Source organism: Ovis canadensis, chromosome 12 (genome assembly GCF_042477335.2).
Source record: "Ovis canadensis isolate MfBH-ARS-UI-01 breed Bighorn chromosome 12, ARS-UI_OviCan_v2, whole genome shotgun sequence".
Taxonomy (NCBI): Eukaryota; Metazoa; Chordata; class Mammalia; order Artiodactyla; family Bovidae; genus Ovis; species Ovis canadensis.
Window position 1 is genome coordinate 71,892,097 of NC_091256.1, and position 15,781 is coordinate 71,907,877.

The following is a 15,781-nucleotide window of genomic DNA, read 5'->3' on the forward strand; positions in this document are numbered from 1 at the left end:
CCAGAAACTTTGAGGGTGTACAGGAATCTGTGTTAAGAGGCTCACCAGATGATTCTGATGCTCCTTATAAAGTTTAAAAAACACTTATAAACACTGTTTGAGTGAAGAAAAGGTAGCTCTCTTTCACTATAAACTCTGTATTTACTTTATGATATTTATCTCTAATAAAAAAAGGGAAAATTTAGTCTTAATAACTTGTCTGGTGTATAAATCATATTTTTTACTGCCACAACTATTAAAAATATAGGTGAATGCCTCAACTGTGAAGACACTAAAACCTCCCTACTCCTGTTTTCCTAAACATTTTTTTTTTACATGTGGTGGTTACGGCTGTTGTAAGGTACAAATACTGTTTGTCCAATGTTTTTATACAAAGAAGTTGTAAGTCAGCCTCCAGGATCATCTCCTGCATACACATACAACCTGACATCCATATAGTGAATCTCTAAATAGGAAAGACTGGCAGCACAGTCCCCTAAAGTCAGACTGCATAAGGCCTGAATGACTGCTCCAGCACCTGACTTGGTGAACTCTTCCCTGTTTCTCTGGTTTTAATAACCACAAAATAGAATAACACTACCTACATGAAAGAAGCATTATGAGTGTTAAAGAGATAATGTGCAGTCCTTACCATAAAATAAGTGTCAGAAAGTGTTTATTATTAGTCTAACGGACTGAGGAAAACAAGTGGAAACTGTGCTAAAGGCAAGTTCTGCTCTTTCATCACCAGTAGATCAGAGAGGCAGAACCAGAAAGCTCTATTTATATAATTAAGACAAAACCTTCAGAAGTTTACAAACTAATGTCTTAAACTTGCCTGTTTGCAAAAATGTTATTTACATTATGTATATCCATGAACAGAGGCTAAAGAAGAGTGCATAAACATTTTATATTTTTGATTTGTTGAGGTAGTGGAATTACAGGTAAATTTTCCTCCACTCTGATTATCAGAACCATATGCCACTTATTTTAATACTAGTAAAGAGAAAATTAGCCCAATTGGCAATAACTGTTTCCACTTAGGTCCTTAAACTATCCCATTTAATGTTCCAAACAACTCTAAATCTCCGCTTTCATGGGGTCAGAGTGATAAAGTAACCTGCCCAAGTTACAAAGTGACAGGACAGGAATTTAAATTCAGCTGTGACTCCAAAGTCTATGCTCATAACCAATGTGGGAGCCATCTTTCTTTACTCACAAGTGCTTAATTTGCTGTCCAAAACCTACGATAAAGTATAATCAGTGCACTGAATTACCTCTTGCTGGGCACAATAGTCATAAAATATTGACTAGCAATGAAATTTTAACACAATTAAATTTCTAAATGCAAAATGAGAAACAGCATAAAGCATACCAAGCTTCTCTGAGCAAACTTTCCTTCAGGAAATTCAAGTTGCACTGCAGAGGAATGCAGATTCTCCTTCAGTTTTCAAAACGATTTCCATGGCAAAGACAGATTACATACAAGACACTATACATTATTAAAATACCCAATAACCCCCAAATAATTAGATAATTTCTTGTTATTTTATTTGTGAATTACAGACGCTCTCAGGCTAGTATTATCTCTACATGAGTTAAAAAAAAAAAAAAAAAACAAGTGAAATACTGCTTAAATGAGTCACTTATGGTTACGTGATAAACCAGAAGCAAAACTGGTAATCAAGTTCTGGACTCTGCATTCAGCATAAAAAATATTGCTGAGGAGAGGTTTTCAAAGTTTTCAAAGCAAAAGCCAGTTTTCCAAACTATTCTAATCCACATAAAGGCTTCCAGGAACATTTTCAGTTCCTCTACCATTAAGTTCCTTTTAAAATTATTTTCCACTGGCCAGTTACATACTAATCCTGTGCTTGAAAAACAAAACTGAACTGATAGATATGGAGAACAGTCACAGCCCTAACTCTTAACAAACAGATACAAGGAAGTAATCTCTTATAGAGATCTAAAGTAAAACGTTTTAGAACTTTGAGAGGTAAAATTGAAATAGAAACAGTGTATTGAATCAGATTAAGATAACTGATTTTTGTATCTCGTGTATAAAATCTTTCAATTAAGCACTACTGATTAAGTAGGCAGTACATTTTTTTGGAGGAAGGAAAAGGGGATAAACTTTTTCACTGGGTATGAAATACAATTGGGAATACATATATAATATGTAATAAACTGGTAATTGCAGGGTCTCATTAAAACTTTAAACTTTGCTCTTTTTAGCACCATTAAGGCTAAAAGGCAGGGGTTGGGGAGTGAGGGGCGGCGGGGGCACTATCTTACAAGGATTAAGAAGACGAATGATGGAATCCAGTCAAACACGGAGGTATGGGAGTAATCAACACCTGCACTGGTAGATTTCCCGTTTACATTTGAACCTTAGAGGAATTCTGCTTCTCAAGGTCCAAACCAAAGATTTAGTCTCACCTTCCTGTGTTTAATGTTTACGCGGTTCTGTTTCTCTCTTTTTCACTCCAGAACAAAATTATACCTCCAACCTGCTCCGTTTAAGGTTTTTGCGGTAAGGAGGTGGGGGTGGGGAGGGATCTTTTCTGAAAGATATTTTAAAAAAAGGTATCAGATCAAAGATTAAAACATGGAAAAGTTGTACACACATTTTACTTACAATGTCTAACGAGGTTTTAAACCGTCGACTGTCAACGTCAGGAGAGCCCTTCGAGCGTTCTTTCTGCTTCAAGACGCGGGGCTGCACCCCTCGGACGCCGCCGAACTGAACGTCGCCCCGTCCCTGCCCACGTGATGGAGACCTCCGCGGGGAGGGTAGGCGCCCGCGGAATGCTGGGACTGGTAGGCGCCGGCTCCTCCCCCTCCTCCCCCAGGCGTCACCCCCGGCTCCACTCCCCCAGCAGCCGGCGGCTGGGCGGGAGGCTGGAGGCGTGGGAAGAGCAGGGGCAGAACCGCAAAGGCTCCCAGCGTTCTCGCAGTTGCGCTGCTCTCTGACCTGAAGGCAGACATCTCTGCAACATATTGGAGGGCCCTGGAATTGGTGAATGGCCAGAGAAGCCTGGCGCAGCCCTTGGGGTCGCAGAGTCGGACACGACTGAACGACGGAACTGAACTGACCCGAGCCCTTAAAAAACCTAAAGCTCAGAGGCTTGAGGAACCAATGGAACCAACGCAGTGAGCGGCACTAGCCAATGATAATGGCAAGCACCGGTCAAGCTTGATTTGGAAACCGACTGCCAGCTTTATGAGGTGCCTATCCCCATGTTAAATGCGGACAACGCTACATACATACCTCATAAGGTGGTTGTGAGTAAATGAGATAATGAACAAAAGTGTCGGCTAAATGGATAAAAGATGTTTTCTTGATCTATTAATTTTATAAAAATGAAAATTGAGAGATGGAAAGCAGTTTACCCAAGAACACATAATTGGTTAAGGGCAACTTGTCAAGTCAGTCTAAAAGTCCTGTTCCTGAACTGGGCCAATTCTAGACAACAGAGAAGAAATCTGCTCACATAAATCTCACTCCCCTTTCCTAATTTTTTCCTATAAAACTCCTGACCAACGTACTATTTTACTTACATTGATTTTTATCTGATTCCCATAGAATATAAAATCCTAGAAGGAAGAGAGGGTTGTCTTTGGTCTATTCTTTTCTGCTCTATCCCCAGCACCTAGAATAGGGTTTACCTAGTACATAGCACCAGGGAAGGCGATGGCACCCCACTCCAGTACTCTTGCCTGGAAAATCCCATGGAGGGAGGAGCCTGGTGGGCTGCAGTCCATGGGGTCACAAAGAGTCAGACGCGACTGAGGGACTTCCCTTTCACTTTTCACTTTCATGCACTAGAGAAGGAAATGGCAACCCACTCCAGTGTTCTTGCCTGGAGAATCCCAGGGATGGGGGAGCCTGGTGGGCTGCCTCTATGGGATCACACAGAGTCGGACAAGACTGAAGTGACTTAGCAGCAGTAGCAGCAGCAGTACATAGCACAAGCTCAAACAAAATTTTATTGGGTTAATGATTCTTCATTAACATTTTTTTGGTGTCTTCAACCATCATTTTTTGGCAGAGGTTGCAGGATTTGGGAACATTTTTAGATGTTTGATTGCAATTTCGAATTCAACAAGGAATAAGTGGAAGGCCATTTATTGTTGTCACTTCATTTCCAGCAAGACATTTTCATTTATATTGTCTTCAAAATATTTTTTCTATCACTTGTGAGAATGGGGAATAAATGCAGCTGGCTACTATGTCTTTCAGTTCAGTTCAGTTGCTCAGTCGTGTCTGACTCTTTGCAACCCCATGAATCACAGCATGCCAGGCCTCTCTGTCCATCACCAACTCCTGGGGTTCACTCAGACTCACGTCCATCGAGTCAGTGATGCCATCCAGCCATCTCATCCTCGGTCATCCCCTTCTCCTCCTGCCCCCAATCCCTCCCAGCATCAGAGTCTTCCAATGAGTCAACTCTTTGCATGAGGTGGCCAAAGTACTGGAGTTTCAGCTTTAGCATCATTCCTTCCAAAGAACACCCAGGGCTGATCTTTAGAATGGACTGGTTGGATCTCCTTGCAGTCCAAGGGACTCTCAGGAGTCCTCCAACACCACAGTTCAAAAGCATCAATTCTTCGGCGCTCAGCTTTCCTCACAGTCCAACTCTCTTATCCATACATGACCACTGGAAAAACCATAGCCTTGACTAGACGGACCTTTGTTGGCAAAGTAATGTCTCTGCTTTTGAATATGCTATCTAGGTTGGTCATAACTTTTCTTCCAAGGAGTAAGAGTCTTTTAATTTCATGGCTTTACTTCCTCTTATTTAATATTTTAACCTTCTTATTAAAAATAACACTGTTAACCTTTTTCTACTAAGATATAACCCCAAAGTTATTTTTCTGACCAAAACTGTGAACACTATGTACAATGAATTGATAAATGCTTTCTCACTACATAACAGGATTTCTGCTTACCCTGAACAAAAAACTCCAGGAGATAGTGGAGGACAGAGGAGCCTGGCTGCTGGAGTCCATGGGGTTGCAAAGAGTCAGACATGACTTAGGCCGGGAACAGCAAACAAAAAACTCATGTACAAAAATTATCTTAGTAGGGAGGGGGGTTCATGTTTGGGAATGCATGTAAGAATTAAAGATTTTAAAATTTAAAAAATAAAAAACTAAAATTAAAAAAAATAAAATAAAATAAAAAAATAAAAATTCAAAAAAAAAAATTATCTTAGTAAAATAGCTGCTTTACTTAGAAATCCAGGGTCAAGAACATTAGATTTCTAGACTGAGGCCTAATAGGTATTTAAATTAATGCCAATTGTAATTTTGTATATGTATGTCTCCACTAATATATGGCAAATTCCCTCAGGGTAAAGAATACTCTTAATTGAATTCATATATTTATTAAGCATCTATTGTTTCAACACAGATGTTTAATAAATACATGAATTAATGAGTCTATTCTTTGTTCTAATCATTTCTTCTCTTGTTCTCTTTCGATTCACTGAATTCCTCCATAGATCTCAAACTCCCACAATAACTGTTTAACATTCAGAGCTCATGCTTCCTCTTGGTATTAGCAGTCCAGCAGTTCCCTTGTGATATTAGTGGAGTCTACCGCCTCTATAACGTCACCTCTTTTGTGCCACCCTTGGGTTTGGAAAACATCTACAGCAGAATATCTGGTTCGACAAGAGTTTAGCTTTACCTCACAGTTGGTAATGAAAGTTGGTATTTGTCAGGTTGCTAAGTGTGGGAGGCACATATGGCAGAGCTAGGATTATGTACCCTTATTACCTAGACAAGAGGGAAAACCCTTAAAAAAATGTATGTTTTAATGCTAAAGTTACTATTCCTCTGATTTTGCGTCAAGCTTCTCATGATTTTGAAAACCATCCCTAAGTTCTTCAAGCATTTTTAATTACAAGATGACACAGGTGGTGCTAGTGGTAAAGAACCTGCCTGCCAAGGCAGGAGACATAGACATGCAGCTTCATCCCGGGGTCGGGAAGATCCCCGGAGGAGGGCATGGCAAGCCACTGCAGTATTCTTGCCTGGAGAATCCCATGGACGGAGGAGCTAGTGGACTAGTCTGTGGGCCTGCAGTCTCGGACAGGACTGAAGCAAATTAGCAGCAGCAATATATGTACTTATGTAGTGAATCTCCTGTCTTCTTTTTTTAATACAGCCCCCCAAACCTGTTTTACAATCTGTATCCAAGTTTCTATATAGTTAACTGTCCTTGGTTAAAGAGCTTAATATATGCATTAATATTACCACTATAATATGAACTTTATTAATATTACTTGTATAAAGTTTTATATCCTTTTATCTCATTCCTTTATTATATCCTTGAATCTATTATATCTTTTCATCTATTACAGTACTTTTCCTGTTACATATTAATAGAGTAATACAATAGGTACCTTATTAAGCATTGGTTAAAACAAGTAGAAGCCAGATATTAACCAAGTATCAACACTTCGCGGTATTTTGTCAGAGAAATGTCTCACAAATTTTTCAAATATACTAACTCAGGCTGACAAGGGAGAACATGCTTTTAATTTTCCCTAAGATAAAAGATTCTTTAAAAAGTAGCATCTCTCATGTTGCTATTCCTTCTGTTTCTTTGGCTGTATTGTATATAATTTAAAAAAAAAAAAAAACAGAAAACTAAACGAGAGCTTCCATCAAGCAAAAACCTAGGTGATTCTAAAGCATGTAATTACTTGTGTCTGTGGCCAAATTTATGGCCTATTAGTGAAAACACACGACATCGTTAAGATTTCATTAAAATAAAATATGTGCCCCCAGTTTGGACAATGAGTTGCTCAAAAACATTCTAAAGTGATTTTAAATACATGAAAGAGTACACACCTTTGTGGCTCAGCTGGTAAAGAATATGCCTGCAATGCGGGAGACTTGGGTTCGATCCCTGGATTGGGAAGATCCCCTGGAGAAGGTTAAGACTAACTCTAGTATTCTGGCCTGGAGAATTCCAGGGACGGTACACCATGGGGTCCCAAAGAATCAGACATGACTGAGCGACTTACACTTCACTTCAAAATTTTCAGGCCCATTCACTGTAACTGCTATCCAAATTGCAAATTTTAAAATCTAGTCACTAAAATCAATTATGGAAAATCGTCCGAGAAGGGGGTGTGTATGTGAAGGCAAGATTATCCGATTTTTCAATAACATTCCCTCAGTGAGTCTAAGTTTAGATATTTGCAGATTTTCCACATCTGCAAATACGGTACACAGAAGTGAAACAAATGGCTTTGTCATGTTTTCTTATTCAGTAACTAAACGCAGAAAAAAATCCTGTATCACACGCAGCATATCAAGTCATGCTCAGAAGCAAAGTGAAAATAATGGATCACAACGGAAAATTACAGTGCTGTCTTTAATCAAAGTATTTGTTCACTTCTCACTGCCCATAGCACAGCACTAACAATGTCTCTGAACAGTGTTGCTGAAGTAGAGCCTTTATACGAAATCAGGAGTAATATACTGTTTGCTGCGTACATTTTGTAAATGGAAATCCACCCAAGTAAGCCTGTAGATCCGATTTTGTACTCAACAAGTGACTTTTAAAACCTAAAACTGGTAAACTGCTTTCCCAAGGAACTTCAAACTAAAATTTTCTCCAAGGAAAGATGACACCTGCGAATATGTCTTATCAGCCCTGCAAAGGGACACTTGGAAAGGTACGGCGAAGGCAAGAGTCGATCAAAAAGGCTGCTGGAAAACTGCGCAACAGCCTGGGGCTGAGGACCGAGACTTCTCCACCCGCGTTTCACTCCGCCTTTCCCAGCGACTCTGTGCTGGGGGCCCGGCCGGGCGCCTCTTGCGAGCAGGCAACAGTTGCCAGGAGCAGCTGGACTGAGGACCGGCAATTTGCCCAGCCACTTGTCCCTTCTCCGTCTTCCCTCCCTCCCTCCCCGAAGGCCGAGGACAGCGACGCCTCCTCGCTCTTCTCCTCCTCTTTGGTGCCTTCAGCCAGGAGGCGGGAGTGACCCGCGCGGCAGCTGACCCAGCACAGGCACTGCCTCTCCCACAGCCCTCGGAGCACACCATGGGCCCAGGGGCCGGTTTGCAGCACAGCAGCGACGACGCAGGCGGCAGCCCCGGCGACGCTCAACTGCCTCCCTGACCGCCGACACCACCGCCCTACACCCCGAAAAACGATCGCCACCAACGGCAGGAGACTCTTAAGGGCACCGCAAAACACCGTCGCGAGCGACTCAAGCTACGTCAACAACTATGGCAGGCGAGGGGCGGCGGGCGGAGCCGGAGAGGGAAGGATGGGCGCTGTACGTCACGCCCAGGGCTCCGCTACGGGAGGGAAGGCCCCGGCTCGCCCCTCAAAATGGCGGCAGCAGTGACGTGCCTGCGTACGGAACTCCTACGCCGTCGCGCCACGGCCGGCGGGAAGTGAGGTTCTCAGAAGAGCCGCCCGAAGTGTACGGCGACTTCGAGCCCCGGGCGGCCAAAGAAAAGGCCCGGGTGGGAAGACAGATTCCGCTAGAAGGGTTCCGGCCCGATTCGGCGAAAGAGGAAGTGAGAGAAAGCGCCTATTACCTTCGGTCTCGGCAGCGAAGGCAACCCCGACTCCACGAAGCCGAGGAGATGCAGACTCGGAGAGCTACTCGCCTCCAGGAGCAGCTGCACTCGCCGCCGCCTCCGATACGACCCTCTCCGGTTACGACCAGAAGAGGATTACGGGACTCCCATTCATCCGAAGGTGAGACAGTCGGAGGTAACAGTGTCAGCCGCGAGTCAGGGAGGGAGTGCCGTGGGCGGGTACGCGCGAAGGGTGTGCGCGTCCTGGGCGGGCGTGTGCCTGCCTTGAGCTCGTCTCCTCGGAGCTTCTCCGGTTTGGACGTGAGCCCCCACCCCCGGGCCGCCCCGTCGGCTGGCGGGAAAGTGGCAGGGCGGGGGCGCCGGAAGGAAAGGCGGTCGTGCGTAGTGACCTGAGCACAGTCGAGGAGCCGCGTGCTTCCTTGGGCATCAATTAGAGGTGTCAGGATTGCCCGTTTTCTGCAGGCCTGCACTTCGGGGCGGCGAGTTAGGCAGAAGGCAGGACACTGAATCACTCAGAGTTCAGTTTCACATCGGTTTCATATCGGTTCTCTCTACCCTGCGGATGTTTCTGCCAAAGCCACTTCCATTTCCTCCTTTAACTCCGAGGCCAGAAATCCTTCAGTGAGATTTGGTCCTCATCTAACCTTCCAGTCTTTCCCCGTCACTATCCAGGAGGGGAGAAAGGAAGGGGAATTTCGTGAGTGGCCGTTTGAGGACTAGCATAGTTGATGAATTGATTTGAGATCCCACCCACATGGTTTACACTGAAACGGGGTCAAGGCAGTCATCCTGAACCTGAAGCTTCCCAGTGTGTGATAAACTTGAACTGATCACTCTTTCTCTAGTGTGGTGGTCTCTGCCAGAAATTCGGATGTTGGGGACCGTCAGTGTAACCTCAGTAGTTAAGCAGTAGCGTGACAAAGCAAGACTTTCATTAGTTTTCATCTAAATGGGCCACAGGGTTACTGACAAAGTGATTGTGTAGTTTTAGGAAAGTCACAGATGAATGAATCATCGCCGGTAATGCATCCTGTCCCACGCTGCCCCTATCCCATCTAACACTGAGTCACAGATGGAGTTTCATGTTGGCTCCAGGTAGCGCACCTGTGAGGTAAAACCAAGGGGTTTGAATCATAATGGGATTACATAGTTGGTAATAGACCATTGGTGGATATGATGAAGAGGAGGTGGATTTTCTCAGTTTAGAGCTGAGAAATAGACTGCACATTGCCTGCTGATGCCTGAAGTGCTGACACAGTAGAAGTGTTGATGATTTTGGAAATTATGTTAAAGATATGTGAGTTACTGTTGGGAGTAATACCAAGACCGTGTAACCCCTATACATGTTTTATCTCTTTTAAGATTATAAACTTCTGAAGACAAAGATCCTACATATATACACAGATCCTACATATATATTTGAGGGACCATGTTATACTTCAGTGTTTATGTTCTTTCTGTATCTCCAGTAGCTAGAAGAATGCTTTGGAAGGCAAAGGAAATATGCTAAGTTGTATGACTTCCACGCAGGCCTATGCAATTGTAAAAGCTAGTTTGTTTGTTTTTTGTTTAACACACAAAGGATTTACTTCTATTTTTAGTAAATCTATGAGAATCTACACGTTTTTCATTCTTCCTCTTTAGCCCGTCTTTTAAATTTTCTAGAGTAATATTTCTATATTTATTTTGTAAAGCATCATTGGTGAGTAGTTTATTTTTATGTTGTCCTAAAGAGTAGTAAGAACTACTACTAGTTCAATTCCCAAGTTTTGGTAAACCTAATTTTTTGTTGTTTAGCGTCCCCTAAGTCGTGTCTGACTCTCTTTGCCACCCTATGGACTGTAACCCACTAGGCTCTTCTGTCCATGGGATTTCCCAGGCAAGAATACTGGAATGGGTTGCTATTTCCTTCTCTAGAGGAATCTTCCCTACCCAGGGGTCAAACCCAAGTGTTCTGCATTGGCAGGCGAATTCTTTACCACTGAGTCGCCAGGGAACCCCTTAATTACACATTTCTGAAGAGATTGAAACTGAGTGGGCCCCTGTGAGTCTTGCCATTGTTTGGAGGCAGTACGATAGCCATTATGACCTTCTCTGAGTTCCAAAGAGCAGGTTCCAACAGTCGCTAATCAAAGTAAGAACAACCAAGAACTCACCTGATGCAAGATTAAAAGGCCCAGATTAATCATCAGGATTAGGAGACTGACCACCTGAGATGAGAGTAAGGGAGTGCAAACCCTGCTCACACCCTTATCTTGTCAGACACCCCACCTTTGACCCACTTATAAAAACACTCATGAAGTCCTCTGGGGATGGGACACAGTTTTTCGAGGCAGAAGCCTGGGATGTCTCCCTTTGCCTGGCAAAGCAGTAAAGCTGTCCTTTTCCGCTTCACTCATGACTCTGTCTTTGGGATTTGATGTGGCGCCCGTGCACAGAGAGACCAACTTTTCATAACAATGAATTACTTGCATTTCTGTTTATATATTGCTGTTAATATACATAATCTCTACTCACTTTGCATATTCTGAATTTTATAATTGTTATGTGTGTTCTTTAGAGGATGAACCACCTTCACAAACTGTTTTAAGCCAAACGGTCACAAACAAAGCTATCAGGAGAACACGAGAGACTCCAGGTAAGAGTTCGTTTTTTTCCTAACCTGTCAGCTTTTTTTTATGTATTGATTATAGCCTATTATTATTGGGTTATTGGATTATTGGGTCGATCAGGGGTGCCAAATCATACCTCATTCAAAGTTTCAGTGAATCTTATTTTTAGGTTGTTAAATTGAATTAAGCAATAGTAGCATGCCTGGAAAATCCCATGGACGGAGGAGCCTGGTGGGCTGCAGTCCATGGGGTCGCAAAGAGTCGGACACGACTGAGCGACTTCCCTTTCACTTTTCACTTTCATGCATTGTAGAAGGAAATGGCAACCCACTCCAGTGTTCTTGCCTGGAGAGTCCCAGGGATGGGGGAGCCTGGTCGGCTCCTGTCTATGGGGTCGCACAGTCGGACATGACTGAAGCGACTTAGCAGCAGCAGCAGCATGTGTCAAGAACAGACAGGGCGCATACTTGAATACTTTCTAAGTACCATATACTTGGTATATGTTAATTCACATAACTATGCAGGATAGATGTACCCACTTTTTTGATGAGGAAACTGGAGCTCAGAATAGCTGCCTTTTCTCTTACGATTACTTGCTATGTAACTGAGCCAAATTCAGACCTAGGCTTGTCTTCTCCAAAGCCCCTTCACTTGCCCCAGGTACTTCACTGTCACTCTCCCATGGAATAATTAACTGCTCACTAAAGCTTGTTAAGTGTTGAATGAATAAATGTGTCATGTAAAATGGATTAAATGGTCTGCATAGTAAAAACATGACACAATATAATCAATCTCAATTTGATACTATATTAAATCTAAGATCTCATCAGTTGTAAGATACATCCTCTTCTTGGGCTTCTCTGATAGCTCAGTTGGTAGAGAATCTGCCTGCAATGCAGGAGATTTGATTCCTGGGTTGGGAAGATCCTCTGGAGAAGGGATAGGCTACCTACTCCAGTATTCTTGGGTTTCCCTGTGGCCCAGCTGGTAAAGAATCTGCCTGCAATGTGGGAGACCTAGGTTCTAACCCTGGTTTGGGAAGATCTCCAGAGAAGAGAATACTTCTCACTCCAGTATTCTGGCCTAGAGAATTCTATGGAGTGTATAGTCCATTGGGTCACAAAGAGTTGAACACAACTGAACGACTTTCACTTTCACGTAGGAGGAAGAAATGCTGCCAGTTAAGGGTAATGTGCCTTCTCTATAATCACATTTTTCAGGCCATTTGGGAAAACTATATTCTTGAAATTTTATTTACAGTAGCTTCAATTACATGACGCTTATGCCTGGAAAAACAAAAGTTTCTCATTTTTAAAATCTACAGCAAAAATAAATCTATAATAAATTTATAAAATTATGGGGTTAAGTAAATTGATTTAATGAAGACTGTTGAGCACCAGCCTATAGACCATACAGACCATTATAAAACTATTATACAATAGAATGTCTCATACAGTCTTTTGGAGTTCACATTAAGCTTGTATTTTAGGACTGCTATTGAGATACATGGCTGCATAATGTTGTGCAAAGAGCACTGGATCTTGGTCATATTAGCTAGCCATGTTGACCCTCAGGCCTTTATCTGTATGACTTAACCTGGCCTAACTCACAAGCTCACTGCAAAAGTGAAATAGTACTTGCAAAATCACTTAGTATACAGTAAAACATATGGATCTAAGGTGGTTTTTTTTTTCCTCACAACACTTTGCAGGCAGTGTAAAGTTCGTAAAATTTTGCTTAAGCATTTCTTTTTCTGACAAAGCTCATGCTATGGTTGATAATGGAAAAAACAAAACATTTCCCAGTGTAGATGGTAGATTGATGGAACTCATGCACATATTAGCTGGAATATATTGTGCTACAATATAACTAGACATAAAGATACGTGCATTTTAGGGAGATTTGAGATACTTCGGGTTCTTTTACTATAAAAGGTGCTTTTAAAAATCATACTATATCTAGTACTTGTCTTGCTCCTCTGTCATTCCTCTTAAAAAAGGAGAATGTTTAGGAAAGTCATTAAATGAATGCTTGTAAAGTCTGTCTTTACAAGCTTTGTAAAGTACTGAATATTCATTGGAAGGACTGGTGCTGAAGCTGAAACTCGAGTACTTTGGCTACGTGATGTGAATAATTGACTTATTGGAAAAGACCCTGATGCTGGGAAAGATTGAAGGCTGGAGGAGAATTGGATGACAGAGGATGAGATGGTTGGATGGCATCACCAACTCCATGGGCATAAGTTTGAGCAAGCTCTGGGAGTTAGTGATGGATAGGGAAGCCTGGCATGCTGCAGTCCACGGAGTTGTAAAGAGTAGGACACAACTGAGCGACTGAACTGAACTGAAAGTCTGTCTAGCAGAGGAATTACTTAAACAGGAGTCAGTTTGATAGAAAACTACTTTAAGTGCAAGTTTAAGATAGGCCCTCCCTTGTTTGAGGGAATATCAATTGGTACAACCACTATGGAAAACACTGGGAGGTTCCTTAAAACTAAAAATAGAGTTGCCATATAATCCTTCAATCCCACTCCTGGGCATATATCAGGAGAAAACTCTTAATTCAGAAATATACATGCACCCACAGGTTCTTAGCAGCACTATTTACAATAGCCAAGACATGGAAGCCCCCTTAATGTCCATCAACAGATGAATGGAATAAAGAAGTGAAAGTGGTGTGTGTATATATGTGTATGTATGTATGTATGTGTGTGTGTGTATATATATGTATACACACACATGTGCAAAATGGAATAATAGTCATAAAAATGAATGAAACACTGCCATTTGCAGCAACATAGAAGGACCTAGAGGTTATCATATTAAAGTGAAATAAGTCAGAAAGAGAAAGACATATATATATATAGTATCGCTTGTACATAGAATCTAAAATATGATACAAGCAAACTTATTTACAAAATGGAAACAGATTCACAGACTTACAGTTACCACAGGGGCAAGAGGAGGAATAAGTTAGGAGTTTGGGATTAGCAGATATGAACTACTATATATAAAATAGATAAACAACAAAATTCTATGGTATAACGCAGGAAACTGTATTCAGTATCCTGTAATAAACCATAATGGAAAAGAATATGAAAAAGAATATGTGTGTGTGTGTGTGTGTGTATATATATATATATAAACTGAACCACTTTACACCAGAAACTTAATAATACAACAAATGTATATATAGGCTCTTCCTCCTTGTAGAATCGCAGGCTTTCAATTCAACTTTGGTGTTCAGAATCGTGCTGTAATTTTATATAGGACCACTGGAGTGGTCTGCCAAAACTTTGTCCAAAAATGTCCTTGAAAATGATGACCTATACCAAGGGACTTCCCTGGTGGCTCAGCTGGTTAAGAATCCACCTGTACTATGAGAGACCTGGGTTCGATCCCTGGGTTGGGAAGAACCCCTGAAGAAGTGAACGGCTACTCCAGTATTCTGGCCTGGAGAATTCCATGTACTACAGTCCATGGGGTAGCAAAAACACAGCTGAGCGACTTTCACACACACACCAAGGGACCACTTTCTAAAACATGCTAGTAAAGACAGCCACATCATTTGTCATCCTGTTTTGGAAGTCATGAAAATGTTGATTGTAGTAGTCTAGAGTAGCTTATTGTTTGAAGTTTCAGAATTGCATTATTTTCACATTAAAATAGTGATTAGGTTGTTCTATCAGTTCTGTTCATATATACCTATATAACTTCTTCTATAGCCAGATTCATTCCATTCATGAAACTAATTTCAAAACCTAAAAATATAGTAGGAAAATTTTAGTAACTTTTCCTAATGTTAAATATTTTTAGTAGTTGTGGTTTCTAGTCAAATAATTATTGTTAAATATTTTTACTGCCTTCTGTTTTAACATGAGGGCTTCCCTGGTGGCTCAGGAGTAAAGAATCTGCCTGCCAATGCAGGAGACACATGTTCGACCCCTGGATCAGGAATATCCCTTGGAGAAGGAAATGGCAACCCACTCCAGTATTCCTGCCTGGGGAATCCCATGAACACAGGAGCCTGGTGTGCTCCATCTAGTCCATGGAGTTGCAGACATGACCAAGTGACTAAGCCACATTTTGTCATGAACATTTGATTCTCTGACTGCTGTAATTACAGAATTCATTCATTCTCCAGATGTTTATTGAGCACCGACTTTATACTAGTGCCGTTGCTAGATTCTGGGGGTGCAGTGGTGAGCAAAAAAGGGAAGGAGATTGCTACTAAAGAAGAATCCTTGTTATTTTATTCCCTAATACCCCTCTCTGCTACTCTCTCTCCTTCAACCCCTCTTACATAGGGCTGTGTGTTTGGTAGAGTATACAAGAAAAACTTAAATGAGAAGATGGGGTCTGAAATAGTAATTGATATCTATAGATTAAAGTTGAGTTTTAGGTTTTAATTAAACCTGCAAAGGATGGGAATATGGGGGGGGGAGAGGAAAGTCATTGTAATAATAAGAGTAACAAACATATGTGATATTTCTTTTTAAAGCTATTTATGTAAGGTCTAAATATGTGTTATGTAGAATGCTAACAACTGATACATTGCATAGAATCTTAGAGCTGGAAGGTTTAGGAGAGTCATGTACTCAGAGTTTCTGTCAGTAT

At 41.7% G+C, this 15,781-nt stretch overlaps 2 protein-coding genes across 19 annotated transcripts in view; one reads left to right on the forward strand and one right to left on the reverse strand.

Annotated features, from left to right (window-relative positions):
- Positions 1 to 9,065, reverse strand: part of LOC138416142 (torsin-1A-interacting protein 2-like) — a 45,817-nt gene extending 36,752 nt beyond the window's left edge. For 2 of the 15 annotated variants that reach the window (XM_069544923.1, XM_069544921.1), the window contains exons 1-3: positions 2,618 to 2,765; positions 2,419 to 2,543; positions 1,355 to 1,398 (exon numbers count right to left, since the gene is read on the reverse strand). The gene's annotated coding sequence lies outside the window, so the exon portion shown is untranslated. Of the gene's footprint in view, positions 1 to 1,354; positions 1,421 to 2,418; positions 2,544 to 2,617; positions 3,084 to 8,550 lie in introns of those variants that run through there. The other 13 variants (XM_069544928.1, XM_069544919.1, XM_069544929.1 and 10 more) reach the window with 10 other exon arrangements.
- TOR1AIP1 (torsin 1A interacting protein 1) overlaps positions 6,341 to 15,781 on the forward strand; it is a 44,914-nt gene continuing 35,473 nt past the window's right edge. For all 4 annotated transcript variants that reach the window (XM_069544909.1, XM_069544912.1, XM_069544910.1 and 1 more), the window contains exons 1-2: positions 6,341 to 8,713; positions 11,114 to 11,191. In XM_069544909.1, coding sequence (XP_069401010.1) covers positions 8,233 to 8,713; positions 11,114 to 11,191 — 559 coding nt within the window. In that variant the 5' untranslated portion in view covers positions 6,341 to 8,232. The remainder of the gene's footprint in view (positions 8,714 to 11,113; positions 11,192 to 15,781) is intronic.